General features: G+C 34.4%; 1 protein-coding gene across 2 annotated transcripts in view; it reads right to left on the reverse strand.

Moving 5' to 3' along the window:
• Positions 1–15,122, reverse strand: part of CKAP5 (cytoskeleton associated protein 5) — an 89,896-nt gene that overhangs the window by 45,503 nt on the left and 29,271 nt on the right. For both annotated transcript variants that reach the window (XM_006180882.3, XM_014556005.2), the window contains exons 2-9: positions 13,755–13,848; positions 13,071–13,264; positions 10,888–11,094; positions 7,744–7,915; positions 7,112–7,244; positions 6,775–6,875; positions 4,775–4,888; positions 742–846 (exon numbers count right to left, since the gene is read on the reverse strand). In XM_006180882.3, the coding sequence (XP_006180944.1) occupies positions 742–846; positions 4,775–4,888; positions 6,775–6,875; positions 7,112–7,244; positions 7,744–7,915; positions 10,888–11,094; positions 13,071–13,264; positions 13,755–13,811 (1,083 nt within the window). In that variant the 5' untranslated portion in view covers positions 13,812–13,848. The remainder of the gene's footprint in view (positions 1–741; positions 847–4,774; positions 4,889–6,774; positions 6,876–7,111; positions 7,245–7,743; positions 7,916–10,887; positions 11,095–13,070; positions 13,265–13,754; positions 13,849–15,122) is intronic.

A 15,122-nucleotide genomic window follows, 5' to 3' on the forward strand; every position in this document is an offset into this window, starting at 1 on the left:
ATATTATATAATAAAGACTGACTGCTATAAAAATACTGATTATAATTTTACTCTAACTCGTGATTTCTATGTCTAAGGGTTTTATAGATCCTTATATTTATTTTCCTAGTAACAAATTAGTCATGATTTATTTTTATTTGGTAGTGTCCTTTTTTTTTTCAGTTAGATTCTGTGAAATTATTTTCAATGCTATGAGTAACTAAGCTCCAAATACCATAACTAGGTGAGGTTAGATATTACCTTCACAACATAAAACTGGCACATGAATACTATTAGGAGACTCTTAAGTCAATCGGGGAAATGAATGATCAAGTGGTTAGCAAGTTGAACCCTAACATTCAGTACAGTCAATTTTCAGGATCCTAAGCCATTCTAAGTAGTTGAGACGAGATTTAGAGGCCAACTGACAGATGCCAGAATTAAAGAAAACATCTCAACTTATTAAAACTGTTACCAAACTTGATTGCTTCCAAATTTATACAAAGGAAACGGTATAGTCAACAAATGTCTCTAGTCAGTTTCTTTTAATAAACTGATATATCATCAACAATGTGACCTATATAAAATGCCTCAAGTATATAAGTACATTATTTTTTAAAATAGGAAATGACCATAAAATACTTTTTTGTATTATCTATATAAAAAGATCTAAGCCAAAGAGCTGATTTAAAGCATAAAGCAAACTAGCCTGTCATTCTTGATAATGTTGTTCATTTGTATCTAAAAAGGAATGTTACTTACATGTCCTGCATATTGTCCAAATTTCTTCCTTAGCCCAACAGCCAGGCCAGTAAGACATTTTGCTGCCAAAGCTACCAACATGACATTGGTGTCCTTTCCAACAACCTACAAAGGCAGGGAAAAAGGAAAACAAAAGAGTCACAGCCTTGTAAAAGGAAACTGAAAATGTATTCTTAAAAGAACTCTGAAAGCTATTATGTAATGGATAGCAACCTTTGTTTCCTACAAAAGAGAAAAGATTCTTCTTTGACAATTTCAAATTTGGGAACATCCCTTCATTATGTTTAGTCTCCTACCTTAAAGTTCTACCAATAAACTGTACATAAAACCATTATATCAAATTGCTAACACTCCATTGGTGGTAGTCTGCTGTCAGCTTTGCACAACTGTGCAGGAGGTGACTCTGATAATGGCAGAGAAGCTGGAGGCCTGCTGACTTAGCTTTGTGGCAGGGAAAGCCAAAAGACAGTGTCTCTGAAAGACACTACAGGGTAACAGCTCTAACATTTACACCTAAGAAACACCAGAAGAAATTGCTGAAGGTACGTTCAAGAAGCCCATGGGAGTTCAACTGTCATTGCAACCACTGCTCTGAGGGAGCTTCTGGCCTTGCAGCTATTTTAGTTACCTAATGATCATCAGATTTTCCTTGAGTCTCTTAGCAGTCTCCTCCAGCAATGCTTATATTACCACCCTCCTATACAGTATATCCTACAAAGCCCAGAACTCATCAAAAGTCATAGGTAGTATCTGCATCTGTGTCAATTTAGCAAGATAGTGACAATGCTTCAGTTCCTTCCTGCTAAGATTTTACTGTGGTATACTGTACAAGTCAGCTGGTGTTAAAAAGCTGCTTTACTTTTAAGTGCTCCAACCCCCTTTTCTTCCCACTCTTTTCCCAGGTAGAAGTAATGTTTCCATTCTATTCTGGATTTTATCTAATCCTTAAGATCTGGTATTCCAGAAGCAGAACACTTTCAGATTCCCTGAATTAAGGAATCCCTAATGCACAGCAAGCAAGGAAGTTCTATTTGGCACCTACATATATTCCCTATATTGCTGAGGAATAAGGATTAAGAGACTAACATGTATTAAAAACAAATTAGATGCCTTAATTTTATAGGTGCTTTATAATCCTTATTTAATTTTCACTCAAACCTTAAGTAGATATTACTATTATTTCAATTTTAAAATTAAAATAGAGATTAACAATGCTCAAGGTCATAGAACTAACAAATGGTAGTGCTGTGATTCAAACCTAGGTCTGCTTTGACTCCAAATGTTTCCTTTCTTTACTAAAGCGTATTTTTCGTCTAAACTCATGTTGTGGCAAATTCATTTGTCTTATGAGAAGATTAAAAAACATATATATCAACCAATACCCACAGGTAATTGGCAAAGTCAAAGAAGTTACCTGAGGGGTGTAGGGGGTGGGGTGGGAGGTGGGGGGAAGGAATCTTATAAGTGAAAGAACTATAACCCGTGAGAACAGGAAAACCAACAAAATATGCTAGGTCAGGTGACAACTCTAAAGAAGACAGTTTAATAAATAATTTCAGGAATATCATACAGACTTCAGAATGAATAATTTTTAACTACTTGCATTAAAAGAAAACAATTGGGAAATTAGCAGGATTACTTGACATAGACAACAGAGGGAAGAGACTGTTTATGGAGGGGAGAGGGATCTGTCTATACAGACCAACATAAGTCAATGTAACATAGATATGAAGTTTATTTTTGTCTACATGTAACTAAAATCAAATAGAAACTATGAAAAACAAAATGTTATGTTTCAGGTTAATTTATATTGAGGTTAACTTTTCATTGTCTTAAATATTTTAGCCACAAAATTAAGTTTCTTTTTACTTGTTTGTAGCCTATGATTAATTGCACCCACTCCACCATGTGAAGAGGAAAAGGGCCTCCTGCTACCCTAGATCACACAGAAATACACTATGTCTACCCAAATATAAAATCTATGGTCCTCTCTGTATAGAATACAGTGAGGGCTTACATTTATAGTCCTAATGCCAATGGAAATCACAGAACAGTCTTCATCTGAAAAGCTAATATCCTAAGAAAATGCACACAGAGAACATCAATTATCAGCATTCCTGATTCCAATTAACATTCCTAATCATTAGGTAAGGATAAATAAAAGCTTTTATTTGAGGTATCAAGAATTCAGTAACAGCAATATATCATGTTTCTATAAGATTCCTGATAAAAATTATATGCTAGAGCTTACAGAGAATCTGAAGCTCTCTTCAAGGTCACTAGACTCTCACTTCCTCTTAGTGCCTTCTATCCTTCCTCTTTCTTCCCAGGCTCCAGGTTGGTGAAATCTTTTTCCTAGGGCAATTTTCTTTTAGTTACAGTCAGCCCTCTGTAATTGAGGGTATGGAGGGCCAACAATACTCATTGTGGAATGCTATCTTGTATAAGGAAGTTGAGCAGATTTTAGTATGGGTGAGGGCTCCTGGAACCAACCCCGTCTCCTCTACCCTCATTGATACCAACGGATGTCTGTAGTCTTGCCTGGGTCTGTGCTCGTCAAGACAGAAGACCAATGAACAATAATTTTGACAAATCACATCCCTGCCTCCAAATCCTACTTGGAGGAAGGCATAGGAAGGCTAATTATGAGAAAATACAGTCCACCCTCATTATTCATGGATTTCACATTTGCAAATTCATCTTCTCATTACAATTAACTTATAACCCCCAAATCAATACTTGAGGCACTTTCCTGGTTATTCATAGATAACCAGAGCTGGGAAAACTCTCAGTTACCTGATGTGGACTGAGATGAGACTGAACAATGCAATACTCTGCCTTCTTCTTCCAGCTTTCACACTGTAAACAAGTATCTTTTTCACGGTCTATTTACTGCTATAGTTTTTGAATTTTTGTGCTTTTTGTTGGTGCTTTCACTGTTTAAAATGCAATGCGCTAATAGGAACACTGTCTGGTGTTCCTATGTGCAAAAAAGGCTGTGATATGCCCTCCAGAGAAAATACATGTGTTAGGTAAGCTTTTTCAGGTTCTATTTCTGTTGGCTGTGAGTTTAATGTTAATGAATAATAGTATATACTGAATAAGATGTTTTCAAACAGAAAAAAACAAGATTATGTCTTGGTTAATGAAAATGTTGTGACCAGAAGGTTGCAGGACCCTAACCTTGTACCTCCCCTTAGAGTAATGGTTCAGCATTTGCTAACTCAGTGGTTGTGGTGAATTTATAGAACATAACTACCACAGATAATGACAAATACTCTACTTACATATACATATAAAGATTAACCTCCTTCCTCCACCATTCTAATCCTCTGTAATTTCAGGCTTTTCAGAAAGCAAACAAAATGTTTTCAACCTTGTTGTATTCAAAAAGATGTCTTCAGAGTTGGTTCTTAAGCTCTGTAACTACATCCACAATTGTCTAATCTACACTTTCAGATTTCATGAAAAGCCACTACATACGAAAATATCTATCCCAGCACTCAACTCAGTTGGACCTAAGCAATACCAAAGAAGTATTTTCTTAAATATTCCTTTCTTATTTAGTACTTACTGGCTTTATAACTGATGACATATCCCCACAGCCTGTGCTTTACATGCTGATACAATACAGTGTGGTATCACTTGCTAACTAATAAAAAAAAAACACTCTTCATATTTCACATTTGTCACATTAAATACAGCCATTTTTAAAAGCTCATTTCATAGAATTATAAAACTGGAATATCTGGTTCTAGGTCAGCAAGATTCTCTTTTTCTTAATGTTTGTACAAGCTATCAAATAGCATATTTGAAGTCAAAGTGATGTTAAACAAAGATTGAAAATCAATACCTCTAAACTAACCTAGGACAATCATTTTAAATAACCCTTGAAAAATGCCTATAATTAAAAAATCGTTAATAGTGTTCCCTAAATGGCAGTGCAACTGTGGTAAAAAAGATGACTGATGAAGAGAAACTCAATGGCCTGGTCTGCTGCTGCGATACCAGTGCTGAAACTCCTCACATTTACCTTCTTCAGTGCTTTTACTAAATCTGCATAATCGCCTGCTTCCAGTTTGGGGTTTTTCACCAGTACTTCTACAGCTTCCAGGGCTTCTTTTCTCTCTTGCCATTTTTTTGCTTCCTACAAGTAGACATAATATGAGTCACTTGTAGAATAGAAAATAAGAAAGCAAAATAAAAGTCTATTTCTTGCATGCTACCAATTCCAAGATAGATAGATAGATAGATAGATAGATAGATAGATAGATAATTTGTTCTCAGAAACTTTCTAAAACTAGTTAGAAATCAAAATTACAAAACTGGGTAGCCAATCAGAATGCTTTATTCATATACACAAAATTTTGTTCATATATAAAAGTATTTTTATAACATTTCATAATCCTAATGTTCTACAATAAGTAAACAGAATGAGGTGCCATAGACTTTCCCTTCTCATTTTCTAGGTAAACGTTAAGAATGCTCTAAACAGAAAACATTGATACAAAGCATTTCTAGCATATCTCACAGTGGCACAGCTACTGGAGAGAGGAATTTCCACATTGACAACATTAGAAAGACCAGAAAAGAACAATCATACAATTAACAACCAAAATTGTTCTAATCTGGGTATTAGTTTTCCAGATTGTAGGTATAATACTAATCCTTCTGTTTTGTGGCCATAAAGTAGAGTATGCTTCACCAGAAGTCAAGCAATCATTCAATAACTTGAATACCCATGGTTTAAAAGAACTGAGGATACAAAGAAGACGACAAACCCATCACCTTGGAGGAGAAAATAGTTCAATTCAATTTATCAAATATTTATTTGTTAATGAGAATATAAGAAGACACTGAAGGAGCTGAAAGCAGAGATAGGAAGATCTTCAACAAATAACTACCAGGTCATGATCACTGTGAAAGCAGAAGTACAAGCTGCTTTGGTAATACAGCAAGAGGACTTACGCCAATTTAGGCTGTCAGGTAAGATCTACCCTCAAAAGTGATGCTTAAGGTGAGATCTAGAGGATGAAAAGATAGTATGAGGTAAATGTGGGTAGAAGAATGTTATAAAGCAGAAAGAACAGCATATGTTAAGGCCCAGAGTTTAGTTAGGTGGGGAATAAAAGTTTGGCGCATTTGATACTGGGAGAAGTTCATTATGACTGGAGCAGGGAGAGTGAGAGCGATTAGAGACGCGGCTGGAAGGTAAGCAAGGGCCTGAAAGGTGCCACAGATGACCTCAATGGCTACAGTATGATTTCAGACATCATCTTAAAACCCATGAAAGCCACTGAAGGATTTTAATGAGGCAATAATATGGGAAGATTAACATTTTCAAAAATGACACCTCTATATTGTAGAATATGATGGGAAGGAGACAAGAGCCTACTGGGAGTCTTGCAAGAAGACTACTGCAGTATATAAGGCAAGAGCTGATTGTAGCGGTTGGGATAAGACTTTCTAAACTGGTGATAATTTTGTCTCGGGGTACATTTGGCAAAGTCCAGAGACATTTTTGATTGTCATGACTTGGAGGAATGATAATACTAATGTCTGGTGGGGGAAAGGTCAGAGATGCTGCTAAACATCCTACAAGGCACAAGACAACCCCTTAAAATAAAGAAATACCTGGCAAAAAAGGTCAGCAGTGCCAAGGCGAAGAAAGCCTGGGGTATAAAGAAAGAAAAAAGAAAGAGAGAGACACCGTGGGGTAGAGAAAGAAACTCTAGGGATGGAGAAAGGGGGATGAATTTGACAGATACTTAAAGGTAAAAACCAGAGACAATGAGGAAAAGAGGATAAGTGAAAAATAATGTCTGAGTTTCTGGCAAGACGTGAAAAAAAGTGCTCAAGTGGGTACATATACAAGGCAGTATGGGAACAAAGAAGAAATGTCTGACTCACTTCATTAGGGAAGATACGGGGTGCAAGAGGGTGCACCAGGAAAAGGGTTAGCAGAGCATTCTCTAATTATATTCAAGTGATTATTTAAAATGAAATAAATGAAAGAAGTTTACCATTACTTACAATTTTGTCATAAAAGTCTTTCGGAAGTTTGGAAAGAATTTCTACTGCTTCCAAAAGCTCATAAGCATCTATCTGTGGTACCTCATCACCATCATCACCACCTTCCAGAAGGAAAACAAAACAAACTTTAAAAATGGATGAAATGGTTTTACTTATCAAACAGTTATCAGTTATCTTTTCATACCCCTGCTGAAATCTTGATACAGGAAGGAACAGAGTTATTAATCCTATGAACAACTTATGTTTTATTAAATGGCAGTCCTATAAAATGTGCCCTGTGAACACAGATTCTTGTGACAGAGCCATTCTTGCTCATTTTTATAGAAACCAGTCTTACCTCCCTCAGCATCTCCACCAGCAGACTGCTGCTGTTCCAATTTAGCTTCTAGTTCTTGCTGGGAACGCAAAAACCTACTTGGTTTGGGAGCACCTGTTGGTAGTTTGACCCATTCTTCTTCTAGTTCTTTCAACTGCAAATATCATAAAATATTTTAAAAATATATCTATATCTCTGCTATTAGAGAACATATTTATATTTACAAATATATTGCAACCCTATTTCTTATTTACGTGTATTATTATATACATTTTTTAGAACACTCTCATTAGTTAATGAATTCAGATATATTTGCACATATAATGTCTCCAAAACCAATTCAAATTAAAAAAACAGACAGAATGCATTTTGTCTAAATGGATATTAAGTCCTGCCACCCAACAGTATTGTAAAAGGATCTCGTAAACTGCTGTAGATTCAAGTCCATACTTAACACACTGGCAGCACTGAATGCACAGCATTTAACTTGAGAGGACAAAGAAACAGCAGAAACAGGTATGCTCTGAAAACAATGATTTCAAAATTAAGAATGAAAAATAATTATTTGTAAGGACAGAATGTCAACAAGGACAGGTAGGAAATATCTTCATATTAACCTTATACAAAGATAACCAAAAGACTTTGTGCCTCACCTGGACAGAGTTTATATTTTGTAATGGGGGTCTCAGAGCATCTCGAATCCATCTATAAATCTCCACAGCAATTAGTTTGGCTTCATCTCGAACAGCCTTCTCTCGGGACTCAAAGAGTTTTGGCAACACTTTGATAATTGGCTTCAGTAAGATGATTTTGGAACCAAATTCACTAGAAGTAAAAATTGGAAAACAAAAATTGTCAACATGCAATATGCTTGGGTAAAGTGTTAGATTGAATTCACTCAAATATAGTTCCGTATCTATATATTAATAGAGAGATAATAGGTTAAGTTTTTTTTTAAGAAAAAAGAAAAAAGGAGCTTATAACAATATCTATGCTTAGATGTTTTCCAAGAATATTATTTAATGCCCAGAATGCAAAATATTACCATTTTAAAACTAACTTTTGAGGTACCAGACTTGGAATTAGTCAAATGCAAGAAAAATCCAACACTGTAATATCTTAAATATGTATGTATATACATATAAAAGTTTACAATATGAACAAATCAATTTATAAATACTTAGATGGTGAAATCTACTAGTAATAAACTTTTATTAGCTCTTCTATGTAATTATGGTGATTCACACCACTTGACAGATCACTAATCCCGGCAGTGTGTGCTTTATTCCTAACTTCAAAGCTATCACACTGTAACTTTAGGTGACTTAAATCTCTTTGCTTCAGTTTTCTATGGAGAAAACAGCAGCATTCTGACTTCTTTTAAAAAGGAAGTACAGGGAACCCTGGTGTAAACTATGAATTCTGAGTGACAACGATGTACTATCGTCAACGAACATAGGTTCACTGATTGTAACAAATGTACCACAGTGGTGTGAGACGTCAATAGTTGCGGAAGATATGCATGGAGAAGTGGGCAGGGGTGTATTTTCCACTCAATTTTGCTATGAATCTAAAACTGCTCTAAAAAAAATAAGGCTGACTCTTAAAAAAAAAAAAGGTAGTGTATTTAACATTATATATCTGTCACTTTTTACATTTTTAAGTTCCCAAATGGTCAAATATAGCTTTCTGGTTCACTGCTAACATTTCTGAATAAGAAATTCTGGGGCAAGAGATTCAGTTATGAAAGAACACTGACATTGTGTAGAAGGATCCATAAATATTATTTATCTATTATCTAATGTACACAGATTTATCTCACGTACACAAAAGAAACAAAATTTTTTAGTAATAGCTACTGACGAACAGATTAAAGGACACTGTAAAAATACTCTCCGTAGAAAGTGGTATTTAACAAATACCAGGTTGTGTAAATAGTTCAAATGTAGCTATCATAACATGAAAATAAACTAAATGATCTCCAAGATTTCCTCTAAAATCTCTTTTAATAGAAAAAAATATTCTAACTTGGCTCACCAAACCTTTAAGACTAAAGGAAAAAATAAGAACTTATGGTGATGACAAACCGTTCTGTTTCGGGATATTTATCATGGTGTCTGGAGAACCTAACAACTGGGACCTCTTAATTCTCCTTTATATTACTACTATTTCATCTGATTTTTGTTTGTTGGTTTGTTTTACTATCCTGGCCTATTTCTGAAAGAAATTAAAAAAACAAACAGATGGAGCAGGTCCACATGGAAAATAGATACAACACAAAACCTAATCTTGATATTATACATATTACTATAAGAAAAATTAAAAAAGAGAGTTCTAGAAGCCCATTTTAGGGGCCACAGAACATTTCTGGTCTCCTGAAGCTATCACTAACATAGATAGCTTGAGGAAGCTCTGGAAGTGAGGAATGAACAGTTCGATCTCAAGATTCTTGAAGGTCCCAGATAGCTATCTAGTTCCACCACAGATTCTGAGACGCTCTAGGACAAATAAAGAACTACACAGGGATGGGACTAAACAACAACCTCTATAAGGAAGACATAAGAATATACCTAACTTGTTCTTTTTCTACGCTTATTCTACAAGTCAGCTTAAAAATGAAATAGCCAGAGTTTACAGAATTCCAGATAAGAAATTCCTAATTTGAAGGCAGAATATAGTATATGTTTTTATTAAGAAGTCCATTATTAAGGACAGAAAAGATCTACAAAGAAAAGTGGCCTTGATAATGCAGTCAATTCACTAAATTTCTAAGATGACAGAATGAGCACACTATTTACTCACCAAAATACATGCCTATTACACTACAGTAGGCTAGGAAAAAGGAAAAAGTTATCACAAAGGAATCTAAATGAAAGTCAAATTTTATAAAAGAACATTATGAACCAAGCAAAAGACAATGTAAAAGTTTAAAGACTTATAAACTGAAGATAGTTTAACAAAATTTAAGAACGTTTATACTTTCACGTATGATAAACACCAAAGAAAACATATTCTCCAATAAGCAGGTCATACAGAAAATCACAAGAGAGCTGAGTTGGGACAGTCTTCACTCCAGTAGATCACACATTTAGGATTTCACTAGAGCTGCTTTCTAAAGTGTCTCACGTGGATAGTACTGGGGACAGGGTATTGGATTAGAAGGACTGCCAAACCAGGACAAACTAGTGGTTTGTCTAATTCAGATTTCCATAGAAAATTACAGCCGCTTGTGCCTGAAAGAGATCCCATTCATGAAAAACTTCACTGCCAAACAACAAGAAATTCTAGGGTTGAAAATAACTTATTACATAAGAGTAAAAGTTATTTTCTACTTCTGTTGCTATGCTTCTGTTTAAAGGCATACAGCATTTGCTTCTGTTTTAAAAAGCATCTAAACAAAGGTTTGTTTTGGCCAACAAACTGTGTCTTTAGTCAACATTTCAAAGTACAAGTTTATGCTTGAGGATAACAAGAGAAAAAGAGGTGCTTAAATACCCTGAGGAGTGCTCTTCTATGAAAAGGTCAATTCATAATCTGGTATCAGGTCAGAAATATCCCCTGCTCATGTTCATTAGAAAGAGATTTAGGTAAAAAACTATGAAACACACTTGAAGGTTAAATTACTGAATACAAAGTGCCACGCTTGAGGAATGGCTTTAGCTTTTCCAGGTCACTTTCTTGGCTGGTGTGGCCTGTCAAATCAAGCCCAGCAGTTTTCATTTCTAATTAAACTAGGAACCCAAACTCAATTGAGATATTCTAGTTAAAAGAACTAAAGCAAAAAGAAAAGGTCTTACCTTAAGGCTTTCCTCAGTGTCTCTATACAGGCCACTATGATCTTGGGGTTCTTATTGTCCAGGCCTTTCAGGAGCTCTTCTTGCACAGCCTCTCCTTTCTCAATCTCTATGTACATTAGACAAATCTCAATGCCTAGCTCCTTGGCTTTGGCTTTGGGTTGGTTGAACACTTTACTAACAACACCTGATACAACTTCTCCTGTGGTTCTGTAATATAGATTACAAACAACAACAACCACATCCATAAAAACACTCTTTAGTAGAAAAAGCTGGAAAAGGTCATGGAAAGTGGGGGAAACAAATACTTTTTTATATGCTTAGAAATAAAGTAAATGAGTCTGATTTTAAAATATATGTTCAAGAACATTAAAAAAAAAAACCTTAAGCAAACCATAAAAGTTTAAGATATGTCACACCAGACAACAACACAGAACCATAGTGTCTATTTACACATATAAGAAATTTAAACAAGAAAGTAAAAATCCCTTGAAATCCCACTACCCAGAGAAAACTACTTTCAACTTTTTAGTATCCATCCTTTCAGATTTTTCTATATGCACAGTTAGATATATAGATAAATTTTAGAAAAATAAGATTATAGAGTTCTTAAAATATTTTTCAAAAAAGCAAAAAATCATTTAAAACACTTCTTAGGACAAGAGAATTTCTTCACAGAGGGAACGGATATGTACCTTTAATAACAGAAGGCTGTCCCTGACTGCTTGGCAAGACTTTACAGAACTTTATTGCTTTGAGTCTCTTCTAAATTAATTATAACCTGTACTACAAACCAGCATTTGTCAAAAAAGTTTCTAGTACTAGGAAAAAAAAGAAATTAAAAGCAATGGTCTCACTAATGAATGGCAACGGAAACTCAGTGATGCTGGTTAACAACTGTCAAATTAATGACTGTCCTTCTTGGTATAAATTTTGAGGTTGGAGTCAAGTACAGTTAGCTCTCCACATTGGTGGGTTCCTCATCTATGGATCCAACTAAATTCTGATACAAAATACTTGGAAAAAAACAAGTTTATACTGTATAGCACAGGGAACGATACTGAATATCTTGTAGTAACCTATAATGAAAAAGAATATGAAAACGAATATATGTATGTATATGTATGGCTGAACTATTATGTTGTACACCAGGAATTGACACAACATTGTAAATTGACTATACTTCAATTAAAAAGCAAATTTGGGGAAAAAAAATTCCAGAAAGTTCCAAAAAGCAAAACTTGAATTTGACACACAACCAGCAATTATTTACACATCACTTACATTGTATTTACAATTATTTACATATCATTTACATTACATTAGATATTGAGAATAAACTAGAGATGATTTAAAGTAAACAGCAGGATGTATGTAGGTTATATGCAAATACTAGGCCATTTTATATAAGGGACTTAAGAATTTTTGCTAGCCTTGGGGGTGTGGGTGGGGGCTTTTGTCCTTTAACAAATTCTTCTGTAGATACGGAGGGATGGCTGTATCTATTTCTTATGGGATTAAAGAAAAGGATCCCCCAACTCCCCCCCTTTTTTTTTTTTTTGGTTTGGAGGGCTCCTTTCAATGACAAAGACCAGCAATAGAAAAATCAAGTTCATGAGGTATGGGAGACTGGGGTGACTAGAAACCCACAGCTTAAGTCAAATAAGCCAGGAATTACAGAGACTGCTTAGTTAGCATTATCTCTCCTAAGAGACAAAAATGCCTATGATCACAGAGAGAAAGATGTGACTGGAAACTCTGTAGAAAAAGACTTTAGTAATGCCCAAATGTTTTCAGTGAAATTCTGATGCCTTTGCTACCAACCTCAGTTTCTTCTAAAGGTTACTAAAGATTTTCCCCTCTTAGTTTAGAGTAATTCCCATGCAAAGGTCTCAAAAGGAAAATTACTTGCTCATTAAACCTTACAGTAAAAACTCAAGATCTGATTTCTCATTTGCTCCCTTTTAGAAATCTCATGTACCACTTAAACTTCTGAGAGCAAATAAAGATTGAATAAAAAACATGAAAAAAAATCAAGGAGCTATGAAAGTTAAGAAATGATTATCTTCTAAAAGATATCTATCTGATTATCTGTCTGAGCACAATGATCCATAAATATACATAAATTAATTCCTGTAGCACCAGACAGGAGTTTTTACCAGAATAGTTGGAAAGAAACTACTTACTTTCCCGCTACATGGGCATTTTCAACATAAACAAGTGCAGCTTCTAACCCTTTCAGCTGAACCACTGCATTGGAATCAGTCACAAATTTTTTGATCAATCCTAAAAATTTGGACCATTCTGGGCTCTTTTCATCCTTTATTTTCTGGAAGATCTTCAGGGCTTCTTCATACCCACTTAACCTTGCTTTCCACAGCTAAAAAAAAAAAAAAAAGTATTTTGACACAAAACAAAATTTAATGATATTATTATCTACCCTTAATGGCGGGGTAGGGGGAACGACTAACTTATACTAGGTAATTTGAACAAAGGACTCCAGATTAGAAACGAAAAAGGAGTTTAAGAAATCCAGATGGTTTTCAAAACAGATTAACTAATAAACATTTTCTTATAAGTGTTTTAATATTTATGATATTCTGCCAAGGCCTTCTAGAATTCGTTACAGGCCACTATGAATGTATCTCACTTTATATCCAAGTATTAGTTATTACTTCTTTGTAATATGACATTAAAGATGTAACAATTCAAACATGAGAAATTTTCCTGCTGAAACTGCCCAATTCCCGAAGTATGCTGTTTTTCAGTTGTATTGTATAATCATTAGGCAGCTTTATACTACACCATATGTATAACTGCTGACAAAACAAGCCAATGACACTGAAATGTGAGTTCCAGAAAAGTCTTACCTTGTGTTCACATTTCTGATCAACCGGCAGTTTCATCCACTCACTGTCATCTCCCATTGTGCTTCCAGTTTCTCCTTAGAATTAAGAGTAATTCCTGGTCAGACAAAAATCGGTATCTATTAACTCTAGCAAGCAAGATTTCTCTTAAGAAAAATTGACTTTTCTGAGATTACTATTTTACCATGCATACACCAATGAGAGTAAAAAAGTTCATTTTGTTGGTCAAATGCCCATTTAATTCCATTAATAGAACATTTAAAAAGTAAAGTAAATGAAAGTCAATCAAAAATTTACCTTTTTTTTTAAAAAAAAAAATGCTTATATATTTTCCCAAATGAGGACTTCTTAGATATATGACAAAGCTAGAACAAAATGGAAAAGCTGAGCTACTTGGCCTATTAAAAGGGCAGGAAAAAAGTTTCAAAAAAAGTCATACTTTTAACCTAAAATTCCATATAGAAAATAATCAACATGGAAAGAATCTCGATGTTACCCAGTTCTCTACCTAATTCTGGTAAATAAATACGCTTACATAAACTAGCAACAAATTAAATCCCTGAATAACTATTCCTTCATAAACATTAAACCATTTTTCAGTTAGTGAGGTTTAAGTCAACATTCCTTTAACAACTTAACAATTTCATAACACCTTTTTTCCTGATTATAAAAGTAATGTATGTTAGCTGTAGAAAGCCTGAAAAGTATAGAGAATACATAAGGAAGGAAAGTATTAAAACACAATTTCACTATCAATTAGTAACCATGATGAACACTGAAGTGTGTATATACTTGAAATCCTTCCAGGTTTTTTCCAATGCACATATAGTGTATAAATTATATGAAAAAGGGCTAATCCTCTTGTAATTTTTTTCTTACACGGCAATAAACATTTCACCATATTTAAAGGTTGCATAGCACTCCATTTTATGAATGTACCATAATCATCAATCCTAACATAGGGCAATTAAATTGTTTCAAATTTTTCAATATTATACATAACATAAAAGCTATCTTGCTTATCTCTCCATCTCCAGTCCTGGTCTGACATAAAATATATCTTCAATAAATATTTGTTGAATGAAAATATACCTTGATAGTTTCTGCTATGAATCAGGCACTGTGTAAAGTACTTTTTAAACATGTTGCTTCATTATACTAATAACAACTACCTGAAAGGTATTCTCCCCACCTTACACACTAGACTCACAAAGATTAAGTAATTTGCCCAAAACAACAAAGCTAGCAAGCAGTGAGATCAAACTAAGATTTCAAAGTCTGTGTCTCTGCCTTTACAACTTGTTGCCTCTCATCAAAATGTAGGAAGTATTCCAGGGAAAGTTATTAGAGACTGAATTGTAAAAGTTTACT

The sequence above is a fragment of the Camelus ferus genome, chromosome 10 (genome assembly GCF_009834535.1).
Source record: "Camelus ferus isolate YT-003-E chromosome 10, BCGSAC_Cfer_1.0, whole genome shotgun sequence".
Taxonomy (NCBI): domain Eukaryota; kingdom Metazoa; phylum Chordata; class Mammalia; order Artiodactyla; family Camelidae; genus Camelus; species Camelus ferus.